Source organism: Anser brachyrhynchus, assembly GCF_964034855.1.
Source record: "Anser brachyrhynchus genome assembly, contig: SCAFFOLD_354, whole genome shotgun sequence".
Lineage (NCBI taxonomy): Eukaryota > Metazoa > Chordata > Aves > Anseriformes > Anatidae > Anser > Anser brachyrhynchus.
Window position 1 is genome coordinate 17190 of NW_027664118.1, and position 26093 is coordinate 43282.

Here is a 26093-nt window from a genome sequence, read left to right on the forward strand (position 1 = left end):
AGAGCCCCCCCAACCCCATAGAGCCCCCCCCAACCCCCCCACCCCATAGAGCCCCCCCAACCCCCCCACCCCATAGACCCCCCCCAACCCCCCCAACCCCATAGAGCCCCCCGCAACCCCCCAACCCCCCCACCCCATAGAGCCCCCCCAACCCCCCCAACCCCATAGAGCCCCCCCAACCCCCCCACCCCATAGACCCCCCCCAACCCTCCCCAACCCCATAGACCCCCCCCAACCCCATAACCCCCCCCCCCCAAAAATAAAAATGCCCCCCCCGTGGGCCCTGGCCCTGACCCTGCTGTGGGTCCCGGGGGCCGTGGGGCGCCCCACGGCTCCGCCGCCCCCCCCCGAGTGCCCCCCAGTTTGCGGGCGCTGCCTGGGGGCCATGGTGGGGCTGGGGGCGCTGGGGGGGGCCCTGATGCTGGCGGGGGGGCTCCTGTGCCAGCAGCTCCTGCTCCGGGGGGGGGGGACGGGACAGGACAGCCCCCCCCCCCCGCCCCGAGCTTTGGGGACCCCCTCCCCCGCCCTGGGGGGACGACGACCCCCCCCTCCCCCCGCCCCCGCCGCCGAAAATTTGGGGGGCGGACCCCCCCGGCCCCCCCCAGCCCCGCGTCACCTTGAGGGATATCGGGGATTTTTTTCAGCGGGGGGGGAAGGGGTAAAAAAAAAAAAAAGGGGGGGGGGGAGCCCCAAAAATGCCCCCCCCGAAGGGTTGGGGGGGGACCCCGAAAGGGTTGGGGGGAGGTGGGGGGTTGGGGGGGGGGGCGGGATTGTGATTTGGGGGGGGGGGGGAGCGGCGATGGGGAGAGGTTGGGGGGGGGGGCTGAAAGGGTTTTGGGGTGCCCCGAAACCGCCGATTAGGAATTTTGGGGTGCCCCGAAACCGCCAATCAGGTGGTTTGGGGGGGTCCTGAAACCGCCAATCAGGAGTTTTGGGGTGCCCCGAAACTGTCAATCAGGTGGTTTGGGGGGGTCCTGAAACCGCCAATCAGGAATTTTGGGGTGCCCTGAAACCGCCAATCAGGAGCATGGGGGTGCCCCAAAAATATCGGTTAGGACTGGGCCCCAAAAATGGTATTTAGGACTTTTGGGGTGCCTTGAAACCGCCTTTCAAGACCTTTGGGGTGCCCCGAAACCACCAATCAGGAATTTTGGGGTGCCCCGAAACCACCATTCAGGTGTTTTGGGGTGCCCTGAAACTGCCAATCAGGAGCACGGGGGTGCCCCAAAAATGTCAGTTAGGACTGGGCCCCAAAAATGTTATTTAGGACTTTTGGGGTGCCCTGAAACCGCCTTTCAAGACCTTTGGGGTTCCCTGAAACCGCCGATTAGGAATTTTGGGGTGCCCCGAAACCGCCATTCAGGTGTTTTGGGGTGCCCCAAAAATGTTATTTCGGACTGTGCCCCGAAAACGGTATTAAGATTTTTTTTGGGGTGCCCTGAAACTGCCAATCAGGAATTTTGGGGTGCCCTGAAACTGCGAATCAGGAGCACGGGGGTGCCCCAAAAATATCAGTCAGGACTGGGCCCCAAAAATGTTCTTGAGGACTTTTGGGGTGCCCTGAAACCACCAACACATTCAAGGAACTATGGGGCACCCCGAAACTGCCAACTTCTCCACAGACCTATGGGGCACCCCGAAACCACCAACATCTCCATGGACCTATGGGGCACCCCAAAACCACCAACACATCCAAAGATCTATGGGGCACCCCGAAACCACCACACTTTGATGGATGTATGGGGAGCCCCGAAACCAACCACGGACCTATGGGGCACCCCAAAACCACCAACACATCCAAGAATCTATGGGGTACCCCAAAACCACCACACATTGATGGACCTATGGGGAACTATGGGGAACCCCGAAACCAACCACGGACCTATGGGGCACCCCGAAACCGCCAACTTCTCCATGGACCTATGGGGCACCCCGAAACCACCAACTTCTCTATGGACCTATGGGGTACCCCGAAACCACCAACTTCTCCATGGACCTATGGGGCACCCCAAAACCACCAACACGTCCAAGAATCTATGGGGCACCCCAAAACTGCCAACACATTGATGGACCTATGGGGAGCCCCGAAACCAACCACGGACCTATGGGGCACCCCGAAACCGCCATCTTCTCCACGGACCTATGGGGCACCCCAAAACCACCAACTTCTCCATGGACCTATGGGGCACCCCAAAACCACCAACACATCCAAGCATCTATGGGGTACCCCAAAACCACCACACATTGATGGACCTATGGGGAGCCCCGAAACCAACCACGGACCTATGGGGCACCCCGAAACTGCCAACTTCTCTACAGACCTATGGGGCACCCCGAAACCGCCAACACATCCAAAGATCTATGGGGCACCCCGAAACCGCCAACTTCTCCACGGACCTATGGAGCACCCCGAAACCACCAACGGCTCCCGGCCCTTTGGGACGCCCCGAAACTGCCGCGAGCCCCCCCAAATCCCGCAGGGGCCCCCAAGCTGTGGGGCCCCGCCCTGGGTGGCGCTTCCTGCCGGCGCTCCCCGCTTCCTGCCCGCGCCGCGCTCGCGCTGTCCCCCACCAACGGCTGCGGCCCCGAAGGTACCGGGGGGCTTTTTTATTTTGGGGGTGCTGGGGGGGTGGGGGGGGCACCCAAGGGTGCTGGGGGGCACCCAAGGGTCCTGGGGGTGGGGGTTGGGTGGGGGACGAGGGCGTTATGGGGTGCTCAAGGGCGCTGGAGGAAGTTGGGGTGACAAGTGTGTGGGGGGTAAGGATGCTGTAGGGACGTGGGGGCGGGTCCCAAGGGTGCTGGGGGGCACCCAAGGGTGCTGTGGGGGCTTAGAGGGCCCCAAGGTGTTATGGGGAGCCAAGGGTGCTGCGGAGCACCCAAGGGTGCTGTGGGGAACCCGAAGGTGCAACGGGGGACTTGCGGCTTCCAAGCGTGCCGCGGGGAATCCCAAGGGTGCCCCGGGGCACCCAAGGGTGCTGGGGGGGAACGGAAAGGTCCCGAGGGTGCTACGGGGGACTGAAGGGTCCCAAGGGTGCTGTGGGGACTTTGGGGGGGCCAAGGGTTTTATTGGGAGTGTGGGGTGACAAGGGGGGGTTGTGGGGCACCCAAGGGTGCTACAGGGACTAAGGCGGGGGTGGACCAAAGGCTGTCGGGGGGAGCACCCAAGGGTGCTACGGGGACCCAAGGGTGCTATGGGGTGGGAGTTTCGGGTGCCGAGGGGGTTGTGGGTGCCCAGAGGGTGCTAGGGGAAATGGGGGGGGGGGGGGGGGGGATGGAGCACCCAAGGGTGCTATGGGGAGTCCCAGTGAGGCTCTGTTTGGGGGGGGGGAGGCTGAGAGCATTGGGGAGGGGGAGGGTCCCAAGGGTGCTGGGGTGGTCCCAAGGGTGCTGGGGTGGTCCCAAGGGTGTTGAGGGGGGGGTCGCATGGGTGCTGTGTCCCCCCACAGGGACCCCGGGACATGTGGGGCCTCCCCCTGGCTCGCTTGGCCACCGCCCTCTGCGCCCTCCTGGCCACCCGCCTCACCTCCCAGGACCCCTCCGTGGCCACCACCAAGGACCACCAGGTGGCCACCGCCACCTTCACCACTTCCGCCCCGGTGGCCACTGAGGACCAGCAGCTGGCCACCACTGGGGCGCTACCGGAGACCAGCCCGAGGGCGTCCCAGCGGCCCAAGAGTCACCTCGGGGACCTGGTGGCCACCACCGAGGACCACCAGGACCCCGTGGCTGGCTCCCGACCAGCTTTGAAGAGCGGCGGTGGCCACCACGAGGGGCCGGAGGCCACCAGTAGCCACCACCATGCCGTCATGGAGGCCACCCTTTGGATGACCACGGTGGCCACCACCGGTGGCCACCAACCGATGGTGGAGCCCACTGTTGATCGCCAAGTTGTCGGTGACCTCACCAGTCACCAGCCACCCTTGGAGGCCACCAGTGGCCACCGGCAGGAGGTGCTGGCCACCACTGAAGCCCAAATGACCTCATGGGTCCCCATGGGCCACCAGCCAACGTTGGAGGCCACCACCAGCCACGACCTGATTGTGGAGACCACCAGTGAAGACCAAAGGACCTCCTTGGTCTTCAGTAGCCAACAGCCAACGTTAGTGGCCACAGGTGGCCACCAACCATCTTGGAAGACCACCGTTGGCCACCAACCAACTTTGACGACCACCGTTGGCCACCAATCACCTTGGAAGACCACCGTTGGCTACCAATCGCCTTCGAAGACCACCGTTGGCCACAAATCACCTTGGAAGCCCACCCAAGGCCACCAACCACCTCGGAAGACCACCGTTGGCCACCACCCAACCCCGGTGGCCACCGTCGGCCACCAGCCAACCCTTGAGGCCACCGCTGGCCACCACCCAACCCCGACGACCACCAAGCTCCTCATGGCCCACCCGGGGGTGACGCCGGCCCCCCAGAGCGGCTCGTGGCGCTGGCTACTGGTAGCCGCGGTGGTGGCCATGCTGGCGGCCACCATGTTGCTGGCCTGGTGGCATTGCCACCGCCGGCGCCACTCGGGCTCCACGTCCTTTGGGCCGTGGGCCGGCCCGGCCTTGGTGGCCGAGGACGATGGCGGCGGTGGCACGGCCACGGTGACGCAGCCGCTGGTGGCCACCGTGGCCACCATGCAGCAGGAGCCCACGCTCAGCACCTTCCGGGCCACCTCCGGCTCCATGGCCATGGAGGAGCTGCCAGGACCCAAAGGGGAAGAAGCCCCGGCCAATGGGGATCCTGGGGCTCAGGCCACGCCCCCTACTTAGCCCCGCCCCCGACAGTTAGCTCCGCCCCTTGTTCCCACCCAAGGGACCCAGGTGGTCTCTGTCCCCAATTTCCTGTCCCCAATTTCCTGTCCCCTGTCCCCAATTTCCTGTCCCTGATTTCACGTCCTCTGTCCCCAATTTCATGTCCCCACTGTCCCCAATTTTGTGTCCCTTGTCCCCAATTTCCTGTCCTCTGTCCCCAATTTTGTGTCCCCGATTTCGTGCCCCCTGTCCCCAATTTCGTGCCCCCTGTCCCCAATTTCGTGCCCCCTGTCCCCAATTTTGTGTCCCCTGTCCCCAATTTCGTGCCCCCTGTCCCCAATTTTGTGTCCCCTCTGTCCCCAATTTCATGTCCCCTATCCCCAATTTCATGTCCCCCCCGTCCCCAGCCACCTGGGACCTTCCTCCCTGTCCCCACCTCCTCATCCTCACGTCCCCGCCAAAGGGTCCCAGGTGTCCCCCTCCCCCCAAATCCCAACGCCTTCATGTCCCCTCCCGTCCCCATCGGGGGACCCCGGTGCCGTTTCCGATGATAAGATTTATGTTTTTTTCTCCTTTTTTGTACTTTTTTTTTTCAGAAGCTATTTAATAAAAACGTCCAGACCGAGCTGAGGTGTCCCTGTGTCCCTCCCGAAAATATGTCGTCCCCCCCCATATAGAAGGAAGCCAGGGGAACCCATTTAACGCCCTTTTCCCTCCCAGTCTTCCCAGTTTGAGCCCCGCCATGTCCCGGAACTGGGTGGGACGTGGCATGGGGTGACACCTCAGTCACCCTTGGGTGACTCACGGGGCCCCGGGGCGCGCGTCTGCCTCTCCTAATTAACCTGGGTGCCGCCTGTCTGTGACATCACTGCTCCAGCACTTGATGAAGTCATTTCCAGGTTTATTTATTGCTTTCAGGAGGTGAGAACCAGCCCCGAAATGGGCTAAAACATGGGTTTTTTTCCCCAAGAGGACTGGGAAAGGAAATCCAAGATGGCCGCTCCCACAGCGGCGCCCTCGTCGGATGGCCGCCCGGTCCAGGAGGCTCTGCTCGGTCCAAGATGGCCGCCTGCTCGCCAGGACGGGGTCACGGCGGTCCCCCGACGCCAACGGATCCAACGTGGCCGCCCCCGAGACTCAACCCAAGATGGCCGCCGGACACTGGGGGTCAACCTGGTGATGGCCGCCACCACCGTGCCCCCAGCTCAGCCAAGATGGCCGCCTGGTGTGGGCACCGAGCCAAGATGGCTGCCGCACCCCAACAGGCCGGGCCGGGATGGCCGCGGGCCCTGCCTGGCCCATGGTTGCCCAACTCTGGTGGTTAAGGAGCCCAAGATGGCCGCCAATCCCAAGATGGCTGCCAATCCCAAGATGGCTGCCCCCAGCTCCACCCCCAAGATGGCTGCCCCCAGCTCCACACCCAAGATGGCCGCCCCCACCCCCCTTCAGCCCCAGAATGGCCACCATGGCCTACCCCAGGGTGGCCAGCAGCCCGCTGCAAGATGGCCACCCGCGGCGCGCTCGGTCACTAAATGGCCGCCCTTGGCCCTGCCTTCACAAGATGGCCGCACCTCCTGGCCCCACCCACCCCAAGATGGCTGCCCTAGGCCCCACCCCCAAGACGGCCATCCTAGGCCACACCCACCCCAAGATGGCCACCCTCAGCTCCACCCCCTAAGATGGTCGCCCTAGGCCCCACCCCCAAGATGGCTGCCCTTCTAGGCCCCGCCCCCAAGATGACCACCTAAGCCCCGCCCCCAATATGCCAACCCCAGGCTCCACCCCCTAAGAAGTCCACCCTAGGCCCCGCCCCCAAGATGGCCACCCTTCCAAGCCCCGCCCCCAATATGGCCGCCCTTGACGCCACCCCCACGATGACCACTGCTCTAGGCCCCGCCCCCAAGATCTCCACCCCTCTAGGCCCCGCCCCCAACATGGCCACAGCTCTAAGCCCCGCCCCCAGGGTGGCCGCCACCTCAGGCCCCGCCCCCAACATTGCCAACTAGGCCCCGCCCACTCCAAGATGCCCACCTAGGCCCCGCCCCCAAGATGGCCGCCGAAGGCCCCGCCCGCCCACAAGGCCCCGCCCCAAGCTGGCCACTCAGACCCCGCCCCCAGATTCTCCACCCCTTCAGGCCCCGCCCCCAAAAGGACCACCTGGGCCCCGCCCTCAACATGGCCACCCCTCTAGGCCCCACCCCCAAGATGGCTGCCCTAGGCTCCACCCCCTACATGACCACCGCTCTAGGCCCCGCCCCCAAGATGGCCGCCCCCTGCTACCACAAAATGGCCGCCGTAAGCCCCGCCCACCAACCTCACCCCCGCCCCAACCTGGCCAATCAGGCCCCGCCCCCAAGACCTCCACCCCATCCAGGCCCCGCCCCAAGATGGCCGCCTAGCCCCGCCCCCTCAGTACCCCATTGGCCGCCATCCCGGCGGCGGCCATGACGGCGATGAGGGAGGCGGCGGCCGATAGGGCGAGGCCCATGAGGGCGGCCATCTTGTCGGCGGGGGCGGGGAGGGCGCAGGCCAGGGGCGGGCAGGGGGCGGGGCCCGGGGGGCGGCAGCCAATGGGAGCGGCCGTGAGGGCGGGGAGCTGGCAGCTAAGCACCGCCCACAGGAAGCCGCCCTCGGCCGCCGCCAAGATGGCCGCCGCCGCCGCCTGCAGGCAGGCCCGGCACCGCCCGGAGGCCATCTTGGGCGGGGCGGTCACGTGACCGCGGGGGGCGGCCCGGTTGGCTGCGGGGTAAGGGGACCAGGCGGCCATGTTGGGGTCTTCGGTCACGTGATGCTCGTCGGCCATCTTGGGGTTGGTTGCTAGGCAGCAGGCGGCCATCTTGGGTTGGGTTGCTAGGCAACAGGTGGCCACGCTGGGGTCTTCGGTCACGTGATGCTCGTCGGCCATCTTGGATCTGGCCCTTGGGAGGCTCCAATTGGTCATGTTGGGGTCTTCGGTCACGTGACACCAGGCGGCCATCTTGGATTCGGTAGTCGGCCACCAGGTGGCCACGTTGGGGTCTTCGGTCACGTGATGCTCGTCGGCCATCTTGGATCTGGCCCTTGGGAGGCTCCAATTGGCCATCTTGAGCTCCTCGGTCATGTGATCCCCATCGGCCATCTTGAATTTGGCAACATGGCGGCACCAGGCGGCCATATCGGGGTCTTCGGTCACGTGATCCTCATCGGCCATCTTGAATTTGGCAACATGGCGGCACCAGGCGGCCATATCGGGGTCTTCGGTCACGTGATCCTCATCGGCCATCTTGAATTTGGCCCTCGGGTGGCTCCAGTCATCCCTACTGGGCTCCTTGGTCATGTGACCCTCGTCGGCCATCTTGGATTTGCCACTTGGGAGGCTCCAATTGGCCATCCTGAGGTCTTCGGTCACGTGACCCTCGTCGGCCATCTTGAACTTGCCACTTGGGCGGCTCCAATTGGCCATCTTGAGATCTCCAGTCACGTGATCCCCGTCGGCCATCTTGGCTTTGCCAGCCGGGCGTTGCCAGGCGGCCATCTTGGCCTCCCCGCCCGGGCGGGGCCGCCGGGCTGCCGGGAACCGGGCCGCCCCCATCAACGCCGCTCTCTCCTCGCCCCGCTCCCGCCCGGCGGCCATCTTGCCTCCGGCACCTCGCCCGCCGCCGCTCCCTCTCCTCTCCCCTCCGCCCACGGCCCCGGCCCCGCGCTCGGCGGCCATGTCGGGCGTGTCCCCCCCGCGCCGGGCGGCCTCGTCGCAGAGCTCGAGCCCCCCGCCTTCGGCGGCCGCCTCGCCGCCTTCCCCTCGCCGCTCGGCGGCCATCTTGGCGCCCTCCCCGCGGGCGGGGGGCTGCAGGAGGCGGAGGAGGGTGATGGGGAGGAGGGCGAGGAGGAAGGAGAAGCTCCAGAGGGCGCCCATGGGGGCGGCGAAGTGCTGGTTGTAACAGAGGGTGGCGCAGAGGCGCCGCAGGCCCGGGGGGGGCGCGGGGGCGACGGGGGGGTCCCAGGCGCACACCAGGTCGTGGGGGGGGCCCCGCCAGGCGGAGCGGGCGAAGACGATGGCGAGGAGGCGCAGGGCGAGGAGGAAGTACCAGCGGCCGGCCCCCGGCGGGGCCAGCACCCCCCAGGCCACGTGGAGCAGGGGGTGCAGCAGCTCCACCGCCCCCTCCAGGAGCGACGGCATCTAGGGGGTGGGGTTGGGGGGGGGGGTTAGGGGGTCGTTGGGGGGCTGGGGGGGGGGGTCCGAGCTGCCCCATAAGCGCTGCGGGGTGCTATGGGGCTGGGGGGGGGGGCGGGGGGGAGGGAGGGGGCTGCCCCATAGGGGCGGGGGTCGGGGGGGGGGGTCCCGTAGATCCCGCTGACCCCAAGGGACGCCCTTCTGCCCCATAGATCCCCCCTGAACCCCCCCCCCCCGCCAAGGGACCCCCTTCTGCCCCATAGATCCCCCTGAGACCCCCCCCCCCCCACCAAGGGACCCCCCTTCTGCCCCATAGATCCCCCCCGAGACCCCCCCCCCAAGGGATCCCTTTCTGCCCCACAGATCCCCCTGACCCCCAGGGATCCCTCCCCCCAACCCTCAGCCCCGTAACTCCCCCTGCCCCATAGCCCCTCCCGACCCCTTCTGCCCCATAGCTCCCCCGGCCCCATAGCCCCCCCCAGCCCCTACTTCTGCCCCACAGCCCCTCCTGCCCTATACCTCTGCCCCACAGCACCCCCTGACCCCCACTTCTGCCCCACAGATCCCCCTGCCCCACAGCTCCTCCTGCCCCATAGCTCCCCCTAACCCCCACTTCTGCCCCACAGCTCCCCCTGCCCCATAGATCCCCCTGCCCCATAGCCCCCCCAACCCCCAAGGACCCCACCTCAGCCCCACAGCTCCCCCTGCCCCATAGCACCCCCTGACCCCCACCTCAGCCCCACAGATCCCCCTGCCCCATAGCCCCCCTGACCCCCACCTCTGCCCCACAGCCCCTCCTGCCCCATAGCTCTGCCCCATAGCTCCCCCTGCCCCATAGCACCCCCTGACCCCCACCTCAGCCCCACAGATCCCCCTGCCCCATAGCCCCCCTGACCCCCACCTCTGCCCCACAGCCCCTCCTGCCCCATAGCTCTGCCCCATAGCTCCCCCTGCCCCATAGCACCCCCTGACCCCCACCTCTGCCCCACAGCTCCCCCTGCCCCATAGCCCCCCTGCCCCTCACTTCTGCCCCACAGCCCCTCCTGCCCCATAGCTCTGCCCCACAGATCCCCCGCCCCATAGCCCCCCCTGACCCCCACCTCAGCCCCATAGACCCCCAGCCCCACAGCCCCCCCCCTCGCCCCCTACCTCCCGTTTCTTCCTCCTCCTCCTCGGGGCCGGGACTGGGCAGCGCCGAGCCCCAATCCCGGCCTGGGGGAGCCCCAAGCCCCGCCCCCAGGGGGCGGAGCCACGAGGCCCCGCCCCCCCCCCCCCCCCCCCCCCCACGGACCAGGAGGCGGGGAGAGGCGTCGGGTGCCTTTAATTGGCCGCAGAGGTAATTAGGGGGGTAATTATGCTAATGAGGGGGCGGGGCGGGGGATGATGAGCGGGGCGGGGCAAAACCTGGAGGCGGAGCCTGGGAGCGGGTGGGAGGAGCCAAAGCCCGGCCCGGATCGCAGCGGGGCACAGATCAGGACTTGGAGCTGGGGGAGAGAAGGAAAACCCAGCCTGGATCGGAGCCCGGAGCCTGGATGGACCCGGACCCGGCCCGGATCCGGATTGGGATCCGGATTGGGGCCCAAAACCCGGCCCGGATCTGGCTCAGGATCTGGATTGGGGCACAAAATCCGGCCTGGATTACAGCCAGGATCTGGACTGGAGCCAGAACACAGCTTGGATCTGGCCCAGGATCTGGATTGGGGCCGAAAATCTGGTCTGGACTGCAGCCAGGATTAGGATTGGAGCCAGAACCCGGCATGGATCGGAGCCAGGATTTGGATTGGGGCCCAAAACCTGGCCTGGATCTGGCTCAGCATCTGGATTGGGGCACAAAATCCGGCCTGGATTACAGCCAGGATCTGGATTGGAGCCAGAACCCGGCCTGGATCTTGCCAGGATCTGGATTGGGGCCCAAAACCCGGCCTGGATTGCTGCCAGGATGCGGATTGGGGCTGAAAATCTGGTCTGGATCGCAGCCAGGATTGGGTTCAGAGCCAAAACCCGGCCTGGATCGCAGCCAGGATTGGGTTCAGAGCCAAAACCTGACCTGGATTGCTGCCAGAATCTGGATTGGGGCCGAAAATCTGGTCTGGATCACAGCCAGGATCCAGACCGGAGCCAAAACCAGGCCTGGATCGCAGCCAGGATCAGGGTTGGAGCCAAAGCATGGCCTGGATCACAGCCAGGATCCAGGTCGGAGCCAAAACCTGGCCTGGATTACCCTCAGGATCTGGGTAAGTGCCAAAACCTGGCCTGGATTACCCTTGGGATCAGGGTCAGACCCAAAAAATGGCCTGGATTTCCTTGGGGATTAGGGTCAGTGCCAAAATCAGTCCTGGATTACCCTCTGGATTAGGATCAGTGGTAAAATCCGTCCTGGACTACCCTAGGGATCGGGGTCAGAGCCAAAACACCGCCCGGATTACCCCCGGGATCAAGAGTCAGAACCAAAACCCGGCCCGGATCCCCCTGGGGCTCCCCCCAGCACCCAAACCCGCCTCCAAACCTCCCTCCGCCCTTTGATCCGAGCCCAAACCCCGACCCCAATCTCCCTCGGGACCCCCCCCACACTCCCATAACCCACCCTGTAGGGACCCCCCCATTTCCCAGCCCCCCCCGAAGACCCCCCGAGGCCACTCACCCCCCATCCAGCTGCCGAATCCAGCTCACGGTGCGTCCCCTCGCCTGCTCCCAGCTGTAGAGGGGCCGGTAGCCGAAACGGCGCTGAGCCTTGTCGGTAGCCACGGTGAAGGGGGTGCTAGCCACGGCCAGGGTGTAGGGGTTGAGCAGCGGGGCGTAGGGGCACAGGGGCTTCAGCACCGCCCTCAGCAGCGCGTTGAGGTGGGCCAGGACGAGGAGGAGGCCCCGGGGGGCTCGGGGACCCCCGAAACGGAGCCCGGCGGGGCCGAGGAGGAGCATGTTGAAGTCCTCGTAGGCGGCGTAGGGCGACGAGTCGTAGCAGAAGAAGACTTCGCCCCCCACGGCCGCCGGGCGCTGGCGGGCGGCGCGGGCGGCCAGGACGTGCATCCAGGCGACGTTGCCTGCGGGTTATGGGGTAAGTTATGGGGTGGGGAGGTGTTTTGGGGGGAAATAAGGGGGGTTATGGGGTGGGGAGGTGGGTTTGGGGGAAATAAGGGGGGTTATGGGGTAAGTTATGGGGTGGGGAGGTGTTTTGGGGGGAAATAAGGGAGGTTATGGGTGGGGGAGGGGGGGTGGGGGACGGGGGTTATGGGGCAAAAAGGGGGGTTTTGGGGTTAAGGGGTGGGGAGATAAGGGGGTTATGGGGCAGGGAAAGGGGGGGTTATGGGGCGGGGGAGGTTTGGGGCCGCTATGGGGCTGCTGGGGGACATCTGTGGGGCTGCTATGGGGCTGTTATGGGGCCCGCTGTGGGGCAGCCATGGGGCCATTATAGGGTCACTATGGGGCAGCTACGGGGCCATTATAGGGGCCGCTATGGGGCCACTATGGGGCCATTATAGGGTCGCTATGGGGCCATTATAGGGTCACTATGGGGCAGCTACGGGGCCATTATAGGGCCGCTATGGGGCCATTATAGGGTCGCTATGGGGCAGCTACGGGGCCATTATAGGGCCGCTATGGGGCCATTATAGGGTCGCTATGGGGCCATTATAGGGCCGCTATGGGGCCATTATAGGGTCGCTATGGGGCCATTATAGGGCCATTACAGGGCCGCTATGGGGCCATTATAGGGCCGCTATGGGGCCACTATGGGGCCATTATAGGGCCACTACGGGGCCATTATAGGGTCGCTATGGGGCCATTATAGGGCCATTACAGGGCCGCTATGGGGCCATTATAGGGTCGCTATGGGGCCATTATAGGGCCATTATAGGGCCGCTATGGGCCACTATGGGGCCGCTATGGGGCCATTATAGGGCCCGCTATGGGGGCCATTATAGGGGTCACTATGGGGCAGCTACGGGGCCATTATAGGGTCGCTATGGGGCCATTACAGGGCCGCTATGGGGCCATTATAGGGGCCATTATAGGGCCGCTATGGGGGCCGCTATGGGGCCATTATAGGGCCGCTATGGGGCCATTATAGGGTCACTATGGGGCAGCTACGGGGCCATTATAGGGTCGCTATGGGGCCATTACAGGGCCGCTATGGGGCCATTATAGGGCCATTATAGGGGCCGCTATGGGGCCATTATAGGGGCCGCTATGGGGCAGCTACGGGGCCATTATAGGGCCGCTATGGGGCCACTATGGGGCCGCTATGGGGGCCATTATAGGGTCACTATGGGGCCATTATAGGGCCGCTATGGGGCCATTATAGGGTCACTATGGGGCAGCTACGGGGCCATTATATGGTCGCTATGGGGCCATTACAGGGCCGCTATGGGGCCATTATAGGGTCATTATAGGGCCGCTATGGGGGCCATTATAGGGCCGCTATGGGGCCATTATAGGGCCGCTATGGGGCAGCTACGGGGCCATTATAGGGTCGCTATGGGGCCCTTATAGGGCCGCTATGGGGCCATTATAGGGTCATTATGGGGTCTCTACGGGGCAGCACCCACCGGCGTAGACGCGGCCGTGCTCGGCGTGGGAGGGGAGGGTGCGGGGCAGCCACCCCCCCCCCCGCCGCCCGCCCCCGCCGGTAGAACTGGGCCATCAGCGGGTGCCGCTCGCCGTAGATCCCCGTGGGGCGCAGCGCCACCGTCACCAGGCGGCCCCCCCCCCGCCACCTGCGGCACGATTTGGGGGGGTGGGTGACCGCCCCCGAACAAAGCCCCCCAAAGTTTGGGGCACAAAGACCCTCCCCACGGCCCCAAATCCCCCCCCATCCCTCCCCCACGACCCCAAATCCCCCCCATATCCCCCCCCAAACCGCCCTGTCCCCCATCCCCCCCCCACCAAAAAGACCCTCAGGGTCCCCCCAAAACCCCCCCAGGACCCCCATAACCCCCCAAGCGCCCCCCCCCCCAAAGGACCCTCATGGGCCCCCCAAACCCCCCTCATTTCCCCCACACGCCCCATTTCCCCAAATCCCCCCCTGTCCCCCAACCCCCCCCCCCCCGTCCCCCCAACCCCCCCCAGTCCCCCCCCAACCCCCTCCCATGACCCAATTCCCCCCATAACCCCCCCAGGTCCCCCCAAAACCCTCAGATCCCCCCAACCCCCCCCAGGACCCCCAAACCCCCCCCAGACCCCCCAAACCCCCCATTCTCCCCCCGTATGCCCCCAAACCCCCTAGTATCCCCCAAACCCCCCCAAAACACCCCATACCCCCCCCAAAAGACCCTCACGGTCCCCCCAACCCCCCAGGACCCCATAACCCCCCCAGGACCCCCCCTTGTACCCCCATAACCCCCTCCCCATGACCCCAAATCCCCCATTTCCCCCCAAACCCCCCCATTTCCCCCACCAAATCCCCCCCAGGTCCCCCCCGAACCCCCCTCCCCATGACCCAATCCCCCCATAACCCCCCCCAGTCCCCCCGAAACCCTCAGATCCCCCCCAACCCCCCCCAGGACCCCCCAAACCCCCCCAGGACCCCCCAAACCCCCCATTTCTCCCCCCGTATGCCCCCAAACCCCCCTTGTATCCCCCCCCCCTTGTATCCCCCCAAACCCCCCCAAAACCACCCCATACCCCCCCCAAAAGACCCTCACGGTCCCCCCAACCCCCCCCAGGACCCCCAGAACCCCCCCAGGACCCCCCCTTGTACCCCCATAACCCCCTCCCCATGACCCCAAATCCCCCTATATCCCCCCAAATCCCCCCATATCCCCCCAAAACCACCCCATACCCCCCCCAAAAGACCCTCACGGTCCTCCCCAACCCCCCCAGGACCCCCATAACCCCCCCAAGCCCCCCCCATCCACCCCAAAAGGACCCTCATGGCCCCCAAACCCCATCATTTTCCCCTAAACCCCCCCCATTTCCCCCCAAATCCCCCCCAGGTCCCCCCCCAACCCCCTCCCCATGACCCCAATTCCCCCCATAACCCCCCCAGGTCCCCCCAAAACCCCTCAGATCCCCCCCAAACCCCCCCAGGACCCCCAAAACCCACCCCCGGACCCCCCAAACCCCCCATTTCTCCCCCCGTATGCCCCCAAACCCCCCCAAAACCACCCCATACCCCCCCCAAAAGACCCTCAAGGTCCCCCCAACCCCCCCAGGACCCCCAAAACCCCCCCAAAAAAAGCCCCTCACGGGGGTCCCGTTGGCCTCGAGGACGAGGCGCTCGGCCCTGCGCCTTGCTGAGCGGGTAGGGCTCCGTGTGCCGCACCGGGTACGGCGACTCCTCGTCCCCCCTGAGGGGGGGGGGGGGGGCAATTTTTGGGGTCAATCCCCTGAAATTAGGGGGTTCGGGGACCCCCAAAATGGGGGGGGGGAAGGGGGTCGTACCGGATGAAGGGGTCCCCGCGGGTGTTGGGCCCCCACCACCTCCATGCTGCTGGTGTAGACGAGGCAGCGCACGCCCCGCGCCCCGGCACGCCGCGATCACGTTCTTGGTCCCTGGGAATTAATTGGGTTAATTGATTAATTAATTAATTAATTTGTTTGGGGTGGGGGGGCGTCCCCCACAAGGTGGGGACCCCCAACAAGGGACCCCCGCAACAGGGGGGGGGGAGCGGAAGCGTCCCCTTGCTCAGCCCCGAATGACAAGAGGCTCCTGTTAATAGGGCGCCCCAAATCCCCCCGTTTTTGCCCCCAAACCCCCCCCACAGCCCCCCCATTTCCACCCCAGATCCCCCATTTCCGTCCCCAGATGCCCCATTTCCCCCCAATCCGCCCCCCAAAACCCCCCATATTCCCCCCATTTCCCCCCCCCATATCCCCCCAAATCCTCCCATAATCCCCCAATTTCCCCCCAAATCCCCCACAGCCCCCCAATTTCCCCTCAAATCCCCCAAATCCCCCATAGCCCCCCCAATTTCCCCCATAGCCCCCTAAATCCCCCATTTCAGACCCCAAACCCCCCCATATCCCCCCAATTTCCCCCATATCCCCCCCAAACCCCCATATCCCCACCATATCCCCCCCAAAACCCCCCATATTCCCCCCCAATTTCCCCCCCACAGCCCCCCCAAATCCCCCATAGCCCCCCCAAAATCCCCCATAGCCCCTCCAATTTTCCCCCAAATTCCCCATATCCCCCCAGACCCCCCATTTCAGACCCCAAACCCCCCCATAGCCCCCCCAAATCCCCCACAGCCCCCCCAATTTCCCCTCAAATCCCCCATATCCCCCCAAATCCCCCATTTCAGACCCCAACCCCCCCCGAACCCCCCCATATCCCCCCAAATCCCCCCATAGCCCCCCCCAAATCCCCCATTGCAGACCCCAAACCCCCCATATTCCCCCCCAATTTCACCCCACAGCCCCCCCATATCCCCCCCAAACCCCCCATTTCAGACCCCAAACCCCCCCATAGCCCCCCCAAATCCCCCATAGCCCCCCAATTTCCTCTCAAATCTCCCATATCCCCCCCCAAATCCCCCATTTCAGCCCCCAAACCCCCCCATATCCCCCCCAAATCCCCCATATCCCCCCCAAATCCCCCATATTCCCCCCAATTTCCCCCCCACAGCCCCCCCATATCCCCCCCAAATCCCCCATTTCAGACCCCAAAACCCCCCATAGCCCCCCCAAATCCTCCATAGCCCCCAATTTCCCCTCAAATCCCCCATATCCCCCCCAAATCCCCCATTTCAGACCCCAAACCCCCCCAAACCCCTCCAAACCCCCCATTTCAGACACCAACCCCCCCCCCCCAAACCCTCACCCTGCACGTTGACCCGGGCGATGGGCCTCGGGGGGGGGCGCGCCCCCAGACGTCGACGAGGGAGGCGGCGTGCAGCACCGCGTCCGCCCCCCGCCAGCGCCCCGCCCCACGGCCCCCGCGTCGCCCACGTCGCCCCTGCAGCAGCCGCACCCGGGGATCTGCCGGCACCCCAAAAATAAGGGGGGGGAAATGGGGGGAGTCCCGAAGGTTGGGGACCCCAAGGACCCAGGTCCCAAACTATTGGGGTCCCAAAGAACCCAGGCCCCAAAATATTGGGGTCCCAAAATACTGGGGTCCCAAAGAACCTGGGTCCCAAAACATTGGGGTCACCAAGTATTGGGGTCCCCAAGAACCCGGGTCCCAAAATATTGGGGTCCCAAAATATTGGGGTTGCAAAGAACCCAGGCCCCAAAATATTGGGGTCCCAAAATATTGGGGTCGCAAAGAACCCAGGTCCCAAACTATTGGGGTCCCAAACTATTGGGGTCCCAAAGAACCCAGGCCCCAAAATATTGGGGTCCCAAAATATTGGGGTCGCAAAGAACCCAGGTCTCAAAATATTGGGGTCCCAAACTATTGGGGTCCCAAACTATTGGGGTCCCAAAGAACCCAGGCCCCAAAATATTGGGGTCCCAAAATATTGGGGTCCCAAAGAACCCAGGTCCCAAAATATTGGGGTCCCAAAATATTGGGGTCCGAAAATACTGGGGTCCCAAAGAACCCAGGTCCCAAGGTATTGGGGTCCCCAAGTATTGGGGTCCCCAAACACCCAAGTCCCCAAATATTGGGGTCCAAAATATATTGGGGTCACAGAACCTGGATCCCCAAGGAATGGGGTCGCAAAGTATTGGGGTCACAAAGGATTGGGGTCCCCAACACCTGGATCCCCAAGGAATGGGGTCCCCAAAGATCGGGGTCCCCAACACCTGAATCCCAAAGACTGGGCTCCCCAAAGATTGGGATCCCCAAGAACCCAGGTCCCCAAATATTGGGGTCCCAAAGTATTGGGGTGCCCAGCACCTGGATCCCCAAGGAACGTCGCCCTGCAGCAGCCACACCCGGGGATCTGCCGGCACCCCAAAAATAAGGGGGGGGGGAATGGGGGGAGTCCCGAAGGTTGGGGACCCCAAGAACCCAGGTCCCAAAACACTGGGGTCGCAAAATATTGGGGTCTCAAAATACTGGGGTCCCCAACACCTGGATCCCCAAGGAATGGGGTCCCAAAGTCTTGGGGTCACAAAGAACCCAGGCCCCAAAATATTGGGGTCCCAAAATATTGGGGTCCCCTAGGAATGGGATCCTCAAAGATTGGGGTCCCCAACACCTGAATCCCAAAATATTGGGGTCCCCAAAGATTGGGATCCCCATGAACCCAGGTCCCCAAATATTGGGGTCCCAAAATATTGGGGTCCCAAAGAACCCAGGCCCCAAATATTGGGGTCCCAAAATATTGGGGTCCCAAAGAACCCAGGTCCCAAACTATTGGGGTCCCAAAATATTGGGGTCCCAAAGAACCCAGGTCCCAAAATATTGGGGTCCCAAAATATTGGGGTCGCAAAGAACCCAGGTCCCAAAATATTGGGGTCCCAAAATATTGGGGTCGCAAAGAACCCAGGCCCCAAAATATTGGGGTCCCAAAATATTGGGGTCCCAAAGAACCCAGGTCCCCAAATATTGGGGTCCCAAAATATTGGGGTCCCAAAGAACCCAGGTCCCCAAATATTGGGGTCCCAAAATATTGGGGTCCCAAAGAACCCAGGTCCCAAACTATTGGGGTCCCAAAATATTGGGGTCCCAAAGAACCCAGGTCCCAAACTATTGGGGTCCCAAAATATTGGGGTCCCAAAGAACCCAGGTCCCAAAATATTGGGGTCCCAAAATATTGGGGTCGCAAAGAACCCAGGTCCCAAAATATTGGGGTCCCAAAATATTGGGGTCGCAAAGAACCCAGGCCCCAAAATATTGGGGTCCCAAAATATTGGGGTCGCAAAGAACCCAGGCCCCAAAATATTGGGGTCCCAAAATATTGGGGTCCCAAAATACTGGGGTCCCAAAATACTGGGGTCGCAAAGAACCTGGGTCCCAAACTATTGGGGTCCCAAAATATAGGGGTCCCAAAATATAGGGGTCCCAAACTATTGGGGTCCCAAAGAACCCGGGTCCCAAAATATTGGGGTCCCAAAATATTGGGGTCCCAAAGAACCCAGGACCCAAAATATTGGGGTCCCAAACTATTGGGGTCCCAAAATACTGGGGTCCCAAAGAACCCAGGTCCCAAAATATTGGGGTCCCAAAATATTGGGGTCCCAAAATATTGGGGTCCCAAAATATTGGGGTCCCAAAGAACCCAGGCCCCAAAATATTGGGGTCGTAAAATATTGGGGTCGCAAAGAACCCAGGTCCCAAACTATTGGGGTCCCAAACTATTGGGGTCCCAAACTATTGGGGTCCCAAAGAACCCAGGTCCCAAAATATTGGGGTCCCAAACTATTGGGGTCCCAAACTATTGGGGTCCCAAAGAACCCAGGTCCCAAAATACTGGGGTCCCAAAGGATTGGGGTCCCAAAGGATTGGGGTCACAGAACCTGGATCCCCAAGGAATGGGGTCGCAAAGTATTGGGGTCACAAAGGATTGGGGTCCCCAACACCTGGATCCCCAAGGAATGGGAACCCCAAAGACTGGGGTCCCCAACACCTGAATCCCAAAGATTGGGGTCCCCAAAGATTGGGATCCCCAAGAACCCAGGTCCCCAAATATTGGGGTCCCAAAGTATTGGGGTGCCCAGCACCTGGATCCCCAAGGAACGTCGCCCTGCAGCAGCCACACCCGGGGATCTGCCGGCACCCCAAAAATAAGGGGGGGGGGAAATGGGGGGAGTCCCGAAGGTTGGGGACCCCAAGAACCCAGGTCCCAAAACATTGGGGTCCCAAAATATTGGGGTCGCAAAGAATCCAGGTCCCAAAATATTGGGGTCCCAAAATATTGGGGTCGCAAAGAACCCAGGTCCCAAAATATTGGGGTCTCAAAATATTGGGGTCCCAAAGAACCCAGGTCCCAAAATATTGGGGTTCCAAAATATTGGGGTCCCAAAGAACCCAGGCCCCAAAATATTGGGGTTCCAAAATATTAGGGTCCCAAAGAACCCAGGCCCCAAAATATTTGGGTCGTAAAATATTGGGGTCCCAAAGAACCCAGGCCCCAAAATATTGGGGTCCCAAAATACTGTGGTCCCAAAGAACCCAGGATCCAAAATATTGGGGTCCCAAACTATTGGGGTCACAAAGGATTGGGGTCCCCAACACCCGGATCCCCAAGGAATGGGGTCCCCAAAGATTGGGGTCCCCAACACCTGAATCCCAAAGATTGGGGTCCCCAAAGATTGGGATCCCCAAGAACCCAGGCCCCAAAATATTGGGGTCCCCAAGTATTGGGGTCCCCAAGAACCCGGGTCCCAAAGTATTGGGGTCCCAAAGTATTGGGGTCCCAAAGTATTGGGGTCCTTAACACCTGGATCCCCAAGGAATGGGGTCCCCAAAGATTGGGGTCCCCAACACCTGAATCCCAAAGATTGGGGTCCCCAAAGATTGGGGTCCCCAAGAACCCAGGTCCCCAAATATTGGGGTCCCAAAGGATCGGGGTCCCCAAAAACCCAGGTCCCAAAATATTGGGGTCACCAAGTATTGGGGTCCCCAAGTATTGGGGTCACCAAGAACCCGGGTCCCAAGGTATTGGGGTCCCAAGGTATTGGGGTCCCCAAAGATTGGGGTTCCCAAGAACCCAGGTCCCGAAGTATTGGGGTCCCCATGTATTGGGGTCCCCAAGTATTGGGGTCCCCAAGTATTGGGGTCACCAGCACCTGGATCCCCAAGGAATGGGGTCCCCAAATATTGGGGTCACAAAGTATTGGGGTCGCCTATAACAAAGTCCTTTAGGTTATAGGGTGAGAATTTGGGGTTCACCCCAAAATAGGGGGTTTTATAGGGTCGAAGCGGGGGTCCCCCCAAAATAAGGACCCTATAAGTTATAGGGGGGATGTGGGGGTCCCCAAAAATGGGCATTTTTATAGGGTCAAAGCACGGATCCCCCAAAATAACGACGCTATAAGTTGTAGAGGGGACGTGGGGGTCCCCCAAAATGGGGATTTTTTAGGTTTTAGGGTAAAAACTTGGGGTTCACCCCAAAATAGGGATCTTTTAGGATGCAGGGGGGTCCCCAAATAGGAATTTTTATAGGGTCGAAGTGGGTTTCCCCCCAAATTATGGTCCTATAAGCTATAAGGGGTGACCCCAAGACTTCTAACGAGCTCCTGGGACCCCCCGAGACCCCTAAAAAGGGGGGGGGGGAAGGTTTGGGGAGCCCCCCGGACCCCAAAATACCCCTGAGAACTTGGGGTTCACCCCAAAATAGGGTTTTTTATAGGGTCGAAGCACAGATCCCCCAAAATGACGACCCTAGAAGTTGTAGGGGGGACGTGGGGGTCCCCCAAAATGGGGATTTTTTAGGTTTTAGGGTAAAAACTTGGGGTTCACCCCAAAATAGGGATCTTTTAGGATGTAGGGGGGTCCCCAAATAGGAATTTTTATAGGGTCGAAGTGGGTTTCCCCCCAAATAACGGCCCTATAAGTTGTAGGGGTCCCCAAAACAGGGATTTTTTTTTAGGATAAAGGGGGAAAACTTGGGGTTCACTCCAAAACAGGGATTTTTATAGGGTCGAAGGGGGGGTCCCCAAAAAATAGGGACCCTATAAGTTGTAGGGGGGTCCCCAAAATGGGAATTTTTATAGGGTCGAAGTGGGTTTCCCCCCAAATAACGGCCCTATAAGCTATAAGGGGTGACCCCAAGACTTCTAACGAGCTCCTGGGACCCCCCGAGACCCCTAAAAAGGGCGGGGGGAGGTTTGGGGGACCCCAAAAACCCACCGTGGGCGACGTCGGGGTCGATGTGGAGGTCGAAGACGCGCAGCTCGCGCAGCTCGGGCTCGTGCTCCAGCAGCACCCGCACGAGGTGGGAGCCCAGGAAGCCGCAGCCCCCCGTCACCACGAAGACCAGCCCCCGGGGGGGGCGCCTCGACCTGGGGGGGGGGGGCAAAATTTGGGGGGTTGGGGGCAGAATTTGGGGGGTTGGGGGCGAAATTTGGGGGGTTGGGGGCGAAATTTGGGGGGTTGGGGGGAAAACTGGGGCGGTTTGGGGGCGATTGGGGGCACCCTGAGGGGAAGGGAAGGGGGTTTGGGGGGGATTGGGGGGGTAAAATGAGAAAAACTGGGGGGGTTGGGGCAAAATCGGGGGGGTGGGGGCAAAATTTGGGGGGTTCGGAGGAAATTTGGGGGGTTTGGGGGAAATTTGGGGGGGTTTGGGGTACCCCGAGGGGAACGGGAGTGGGTTTGGGGGGGATTCAAGGGGATTGGGGGGCGTTGGGGGGGGGTTTGGGGGGGTAAAATGAGAAAAATTGGGGGGGTTGGGGCAAAATTTGGGAGGTTGGGGCAAAATTGGGGGGTGAGGTGTAAAATTTGGGGGGTTCAGGGAAAACTGGGGGGGTTGGGGGCAAAATTTGGGGGGTTTGGGGGCGATTGGAGGCACCCTGAGGGGAAGGGGAGGGGGTTTGGGGGGATTCAGGGGGGGGATTTGGGGGCATTGGGGGGGTAAAAAGAGAAAAATTGGGGGGGTTGGGGCAAAATCGGGGGTTGGGGGCAAAATTTGGGGGGGTTCAGGGGAAATTTGGGGGGTTTGGGGGAAAATTGGGGGGGTTGAGGGGCGATTGGGGGCACCCTGAGGGGAAGGGGAGGGGGTTTGGGGGGGATTGGGGGGTAAAATGAGAAAAATTGGGGGGGTTGGGGCAAAATTTGGGGGATGGGGGCAAAATTTGGGGGGTTGGGGCAAAATTGGGGGGGTTGGGGGCACCCCAATGGGAACTGGAGCGGGTTTGGGGGGGATTCAGGGGGATCTGGGGGCGTTGGGGGGGTTTGGGGGGGGTAAAATGAGAAAAATTGGGGGGGTTGGGGCAAAACTGGGGGGGGTGGGGGTAAAATTTGGGGGGTTCAGGGGAAATTTGGGGGGTTTGGGGGAGATTCGGGGCACCCTGAGGGGAAGGGGAGGGGGTTTGGGGGGGATTGGGGGGTAAAATGAGAAAAATTGGGGGGGTTGGGGCAAAATTTGGGGGATGGGGGCAAAATTTGGGGGGTTGGGGCAAAATTGGGGGGGTTGGGGGCACCCCAATGGGAACTGGAGCGGGTTTGGGGGGGATTCAGGGGGATCTGGGGGCGTTGGGGGGGTTTGGGGGGGTAAAATGAGAAAAATTGGGGGGGTGGGGGCAAAACTGGGGGGGGTGGGGGTAAAATTTGGGGGGTTCAGGGGAAATTTGGGGGGTTTGGGGGAGATTCGGGGCACCCTGAGGGGAAGGGGAGGGGGTTTGGGGGGGATTGGGGGGGTAAAATGAGAAAAACTGGGGGGGTTGGGGCAAAATCGGGGGGGTGGGGGTAAAATTGGGGGGTGGGGGCAAAATTTGGGGGGTTTGGGGCACCCTGACGGGAATGGGAGCGGGTCTGGGGGGGATTCAGGGGGATTTGGGGGCATTGGGGGGGGTTTGGGGGAGTAAAATGAGAAAAATTGGGGGGGTTGGGCAAAATTTGGGAGGTTGGGGCAAAATTGGGGGGGTGAGGTGTAAAATTTGGGGGGTTCAGGGAAAATTGGGGGGGTTGGGGGCAAAATTTGGGGGGTTTGGGGGCGATTGGAGGCACCCTGAGGGGAAGGGGAGGGGGTTTGGGGGGGATTGGGGGGGATTTGGGGGCGTTGGGGGGGTAAAATGAGAAAAATTGGCGGGGTTGGGGCAAAATTGGGGGGGTTTGGGGGAAATTTAGGGGGGTTTGGGGCACCCCGTGGGGAATGGGAGGGGGGTTTGGGGGGGTTTGGGGGGGATTCAGGGGGATTTGGGGGCGTTGGGGGGGTTTCGGGGGGTAAAATGAGAAAAATTGGGGGGGTTGGGGCAAAATTTGGGGAGTTGGGGGAAACTTTGGGGAGTTGGGGGAACTTTGGGGGGTTGGGGGCACCCTGAGGGGAAGGGGAGGGGTTTGGGGGGGACTGGGGGGGGGCGTTGAGGGGGATTTGGGGGAAATTCGGAGGAATTCGGGGTTTGGGGGAGGATTTGGGGTAGATTTGGGCTAATTTGGGGCGTCCCAACCCCCCCCCCCGAAGGACCAAACCGGGGGGGGGGGCCCGGAACCCCCCGGCGGACCAAAGAGGGGGTCCCTCCCCCTTCCCCTCCCCCCCCCTCCCCGTCCATACCTGGGGGTCGCCGTTTTCGGGGGGGCGCCTCCATGGCCCCGGGGCTGCCGGGGGGCGGCGGGGGGGGGGGGGCAGAAAACCTCGGCCGGGCCCCGCGGGCTCCGCCCCGGGGAGGAGGAACCGGGGGCAGCCGCAGGCCAAGGCCGGTGGGGGGGGGCGGGGAAGGGAAGGAAGCGGCCGCCGCCTCCCCCCCCCCCCCCAAACCGGGGCCTCGCCCTACGCAAGGCCGAGGCTTTGCGGCCTACACGGAGCCGGCCCTAATCCCGGCGCCCCCCCCCTTAATCCAACGCCCCCCTCCCTTAATCTGGGAACCCCCCCCCGTTTAATCCGGGGGCCCCCCCGTAATTAAGAAACCCCCTTAATTAGGGGAGCCCCCTTAATTAGCCGCCCCCCCCCCCAATTGGAGGGGTCGCGGCCTAGCCCGCGGCCTAGCGCGGCCTGCGGAGCCTGCGGTCGCCATGGCAACGGGGGTGACCTTTGCCCCCCGCCCCTCTCGGTGCCTGATTGGCTCTCCCTCCCTCCCGAGCCACGCCCCCTTGCGTGACCACGCCCCCTCCCCCCTGCCCACCGCTGATTGGTTCCCGCAGAGGCCACGCCCCCTCCTGAAGCCCCGCCCCCTGCTCCCCCCTCCCCCGGGGGAGCCCTGGGGGCCTCCGAGCCCCCCCCCGGCCTCTGGGGACCCCCCCCAAATTATTGGGACCCCCCCCAAATTATTGGGACCCCCCCAAATTATTGGGGACCCCCCCCCAAGAATAATGGGGACCCCCCCCTTAAATTATTGGGACCCCCCCTAAAATTATTGGGGACCCCCCCCGAATTATTGGGACCCCCCCCTAAAATTATAGGGGGTCCCCCCAAATTATGGAGGACCCCCCTAAAATTATTGGGGCCCCCCCAAAACTATTGGGACTCCCCCTAAAATAATTGGGACCCCCCCCCAAATTATTGGGGACCCCTCAAAAAATAATGGGGACCCCCCCTTAAATTATTGGTACCCGCCCTTAAATTATTGGGACCACCCCCAATTATTGGGGACCCCCCCTAAAATTATAGGGGACCCCCCCAAACTATGGAGGACCCCCCTAAAATTATTGGGGACCCCCCCTAAAATAATTGGGACCCCCCCTAAATTATTGGGGACCCCCCCCCTAAATTATTGGGAATCCCCCTAAAATTATGCCCCCCCCCCCGAATTATTGGGGACACCCCCCATAAACCACTGGGAGCCCCCTAAAATTATTGGGGACCCTCTAAATTATTGGGACCCCCCCCTAAAATTATTGGGAACCCCCCCCTCAAATTATTTGGACCCCCCCAAAATTATTGGGACCCCCCCCAAATTATTGGGACCCCCCCCCCCAAAATTATTGGGGAACCCCCCAATATGTTGGGGCCCCCCCCAAATATTAAAGACCCCCCCCAAGATACTGGTGACCCCCCCCCCAAATATTAAGGACCCCCCCCAGGATATTGGGGACCCCTCCAGGACCCCCCTGAGACCCTCCCCAGATATTGAGGACCCCCCCCCAAGATACAGGTGACCCCCCAGATATTGGGGACCCCCCCCAAATATTAAGGACCCCCCCAGGATATTGGGGACCCCCCCCCCCGGATATTGGAATCCTCCCCCCAGGACCCCCCGAGACCCCCCCCAGATATTGAAGACCCCCTCTCAAGACACTGGTGACCCCCCCAGACATTGGGGACCCCCCCCAAATATTAAGGACCCCCCCAAGATATTGGGGACCCCCCCCCCCCCCCCCAAAAAAAAAACCAACTCGCCGCACTCAAAGCTCCATGGCCACTTTATAAAAACGGGGGGGGCCGGGGGGCGGCCCCGTATCAACATATGTACAGGGGCATTTACAGGGGGGGGGGGAGGCGGGGGGGCGGGGTATTTGTGCCCCCCACCCCCCCGGGGGGGGTATTTACAGAGCCGGGGGGGGGCACACACACCCCGGGGGGGGGGGGAGGGGGGGGTTAATGTACACGTATGTACAGCCGGACGCGCCGGTGTTTCTACAAGAAACAGCCAACGAACGGCAAGTGCCTTCTCCGGGGAAAAGGGGGGGGGGGGCCGCTGGGGGGGCATGGCCGCCGCGGGGGTGGCATGGCTGCCATTGAGGTGGCATGGCCGCCAGGGGGGTGGCGTGGTGG

The 26093-nt window shown here is 62.8% G+C and overlaps 4 protein-coding genes and 1 long non-coding RNA gene across 9 annotated transcripts in view; 2 read left to right on the forward strand and 3 right to left on the reverse strand.

Annotated features, from left to right (window-relative positions):
- Positions 1-1458: 1458 nt before the first annotated feature.
- On the reverse strand, positions 1459-2479 carry LOC308186264. Of its 5 annotated transcripts, none has more exons than XR_013943994.1 (3): positions 2379-2479; positions 1726-2301; positions 1459-1611 (listed from the first exon to the last, which is right to left on the reverse strand). It is a non-coding gene; the product is annotated as an uncharacterized lncRNA (long non-coding RNA). The 5 variants fall into 5 exon arrangements; XR_013943995.1 differs by having other exon boundaries at positions 1726-1805; positions 1854-2391; XR_013943997.1 differs by lacking the exon at positions 2379-2479 and adding an exon at positions 2322-2359 and having other exon boundaries at positions 1726-2253.
- Positions 2360-5371, forward strand: LOC308186261 (uncharacterized protein). The gene is made up of 2 exons (XM_080608392.1): positions 2360-2591; positions 3447-5371. The coding sequence occupies exons 1-2, from the start codon at positions 2400-2402 to the stop codon at positions 4764-4766; spliced, it is 1512 nt and encodes a 503-aa protein (XP_080464518.1). The 5' UTR covers positions 2360-2399; the 3' UTR covers positions 4767-5371.
- A 1535-nt stretch (positions 5372-6906) lies between these two features.
- On the reverse strand, positions 6907-10164 carry LOC308186260 (uncharacterized protein). The gene is made up of 2 exons (XM_080608391.1): positions 10048-10164; positions 6907-8904 (listed from the first exon to the last, which is right to left on the reverse strand). Exon 2 carries the CDS (start codon positions 8902-8904, stop codon positions 7144-7146), a length of 1761 nt encoding a protein of 586 aa, XP_080464517.1. The 5' UTR covers positions 10048-10164; the 3' UTR covers positions 6907-7143.
- A 38-nt stretch (positions 10165-10202) lies between these two features.
- LOC308186255 (3 beta-hydroxysteroid dehydrogenase type 7-like) lies at positions 10203-24396 on the reverse strand (the record flags this gene model as incomplete). The annotated part of the gene is given in 17 exon segments (XM_080608386.1): positions 10203-10382; positions 11540-11939; positions 13443-13500; positions 13502-13603; positions 13605-13610; positions 15082-15117; positions 15119-15182; positions 15277-15308; positions 15310-15357; positions 15359-15387; positions 16658-16679; positions 16682-16747; positions 16750-16791; positions 16793-16815; positions 21578-21729; positions 23937-24193; positions 24388-24396. Coding segments are annotated over 17 exon segments (1359 nt in total). The 3' UTR covers positions 10203-10369.
- A 1533-nt stretch (positions 24397-25929) lies between these two features.
- Positions 25930-26093, forward strand: part of LOC308186256 (serine protease 53-like) — a gene marked incomplete at its 5' end in the record, with an annotated part of 17809 nt that continues 17645 nt past the window's right edge. The window contains 1 exon segment of the mRNA XM_080608387.1: positions 25930-25978. Coding sequence (XP_080464513.1) covers positions 25930-25978 — 49 coding nt within the window.

What these genes read in the sequence shown, in the direction of transcription:
- LOC308186260 (XM_080608391.1), bottom strand. Translation starts at nt 8,904, where the DNA reads ATGCCGTCGCTCCTGGAGGGGGCGGTGGAGCTGCTGCACCCCCTGCTC.
- LOC308186261 (XM_080608392.1), top strand. Translation starts at nt 2,400, where the DNA reads ATGGAGCACCCCGAAACCACCAACGGCTCCCGGCCCTTTGGGACGCCC. An exon ending in CAACGGCTGCGGCCCCGAAG is followed by an intron (nt 2,592 to 3,446) that starts GTACCGGGGGGC and finishes GTCCCCCCACAG; the next exon opens with GGACCCCGGGACATGTGGGG.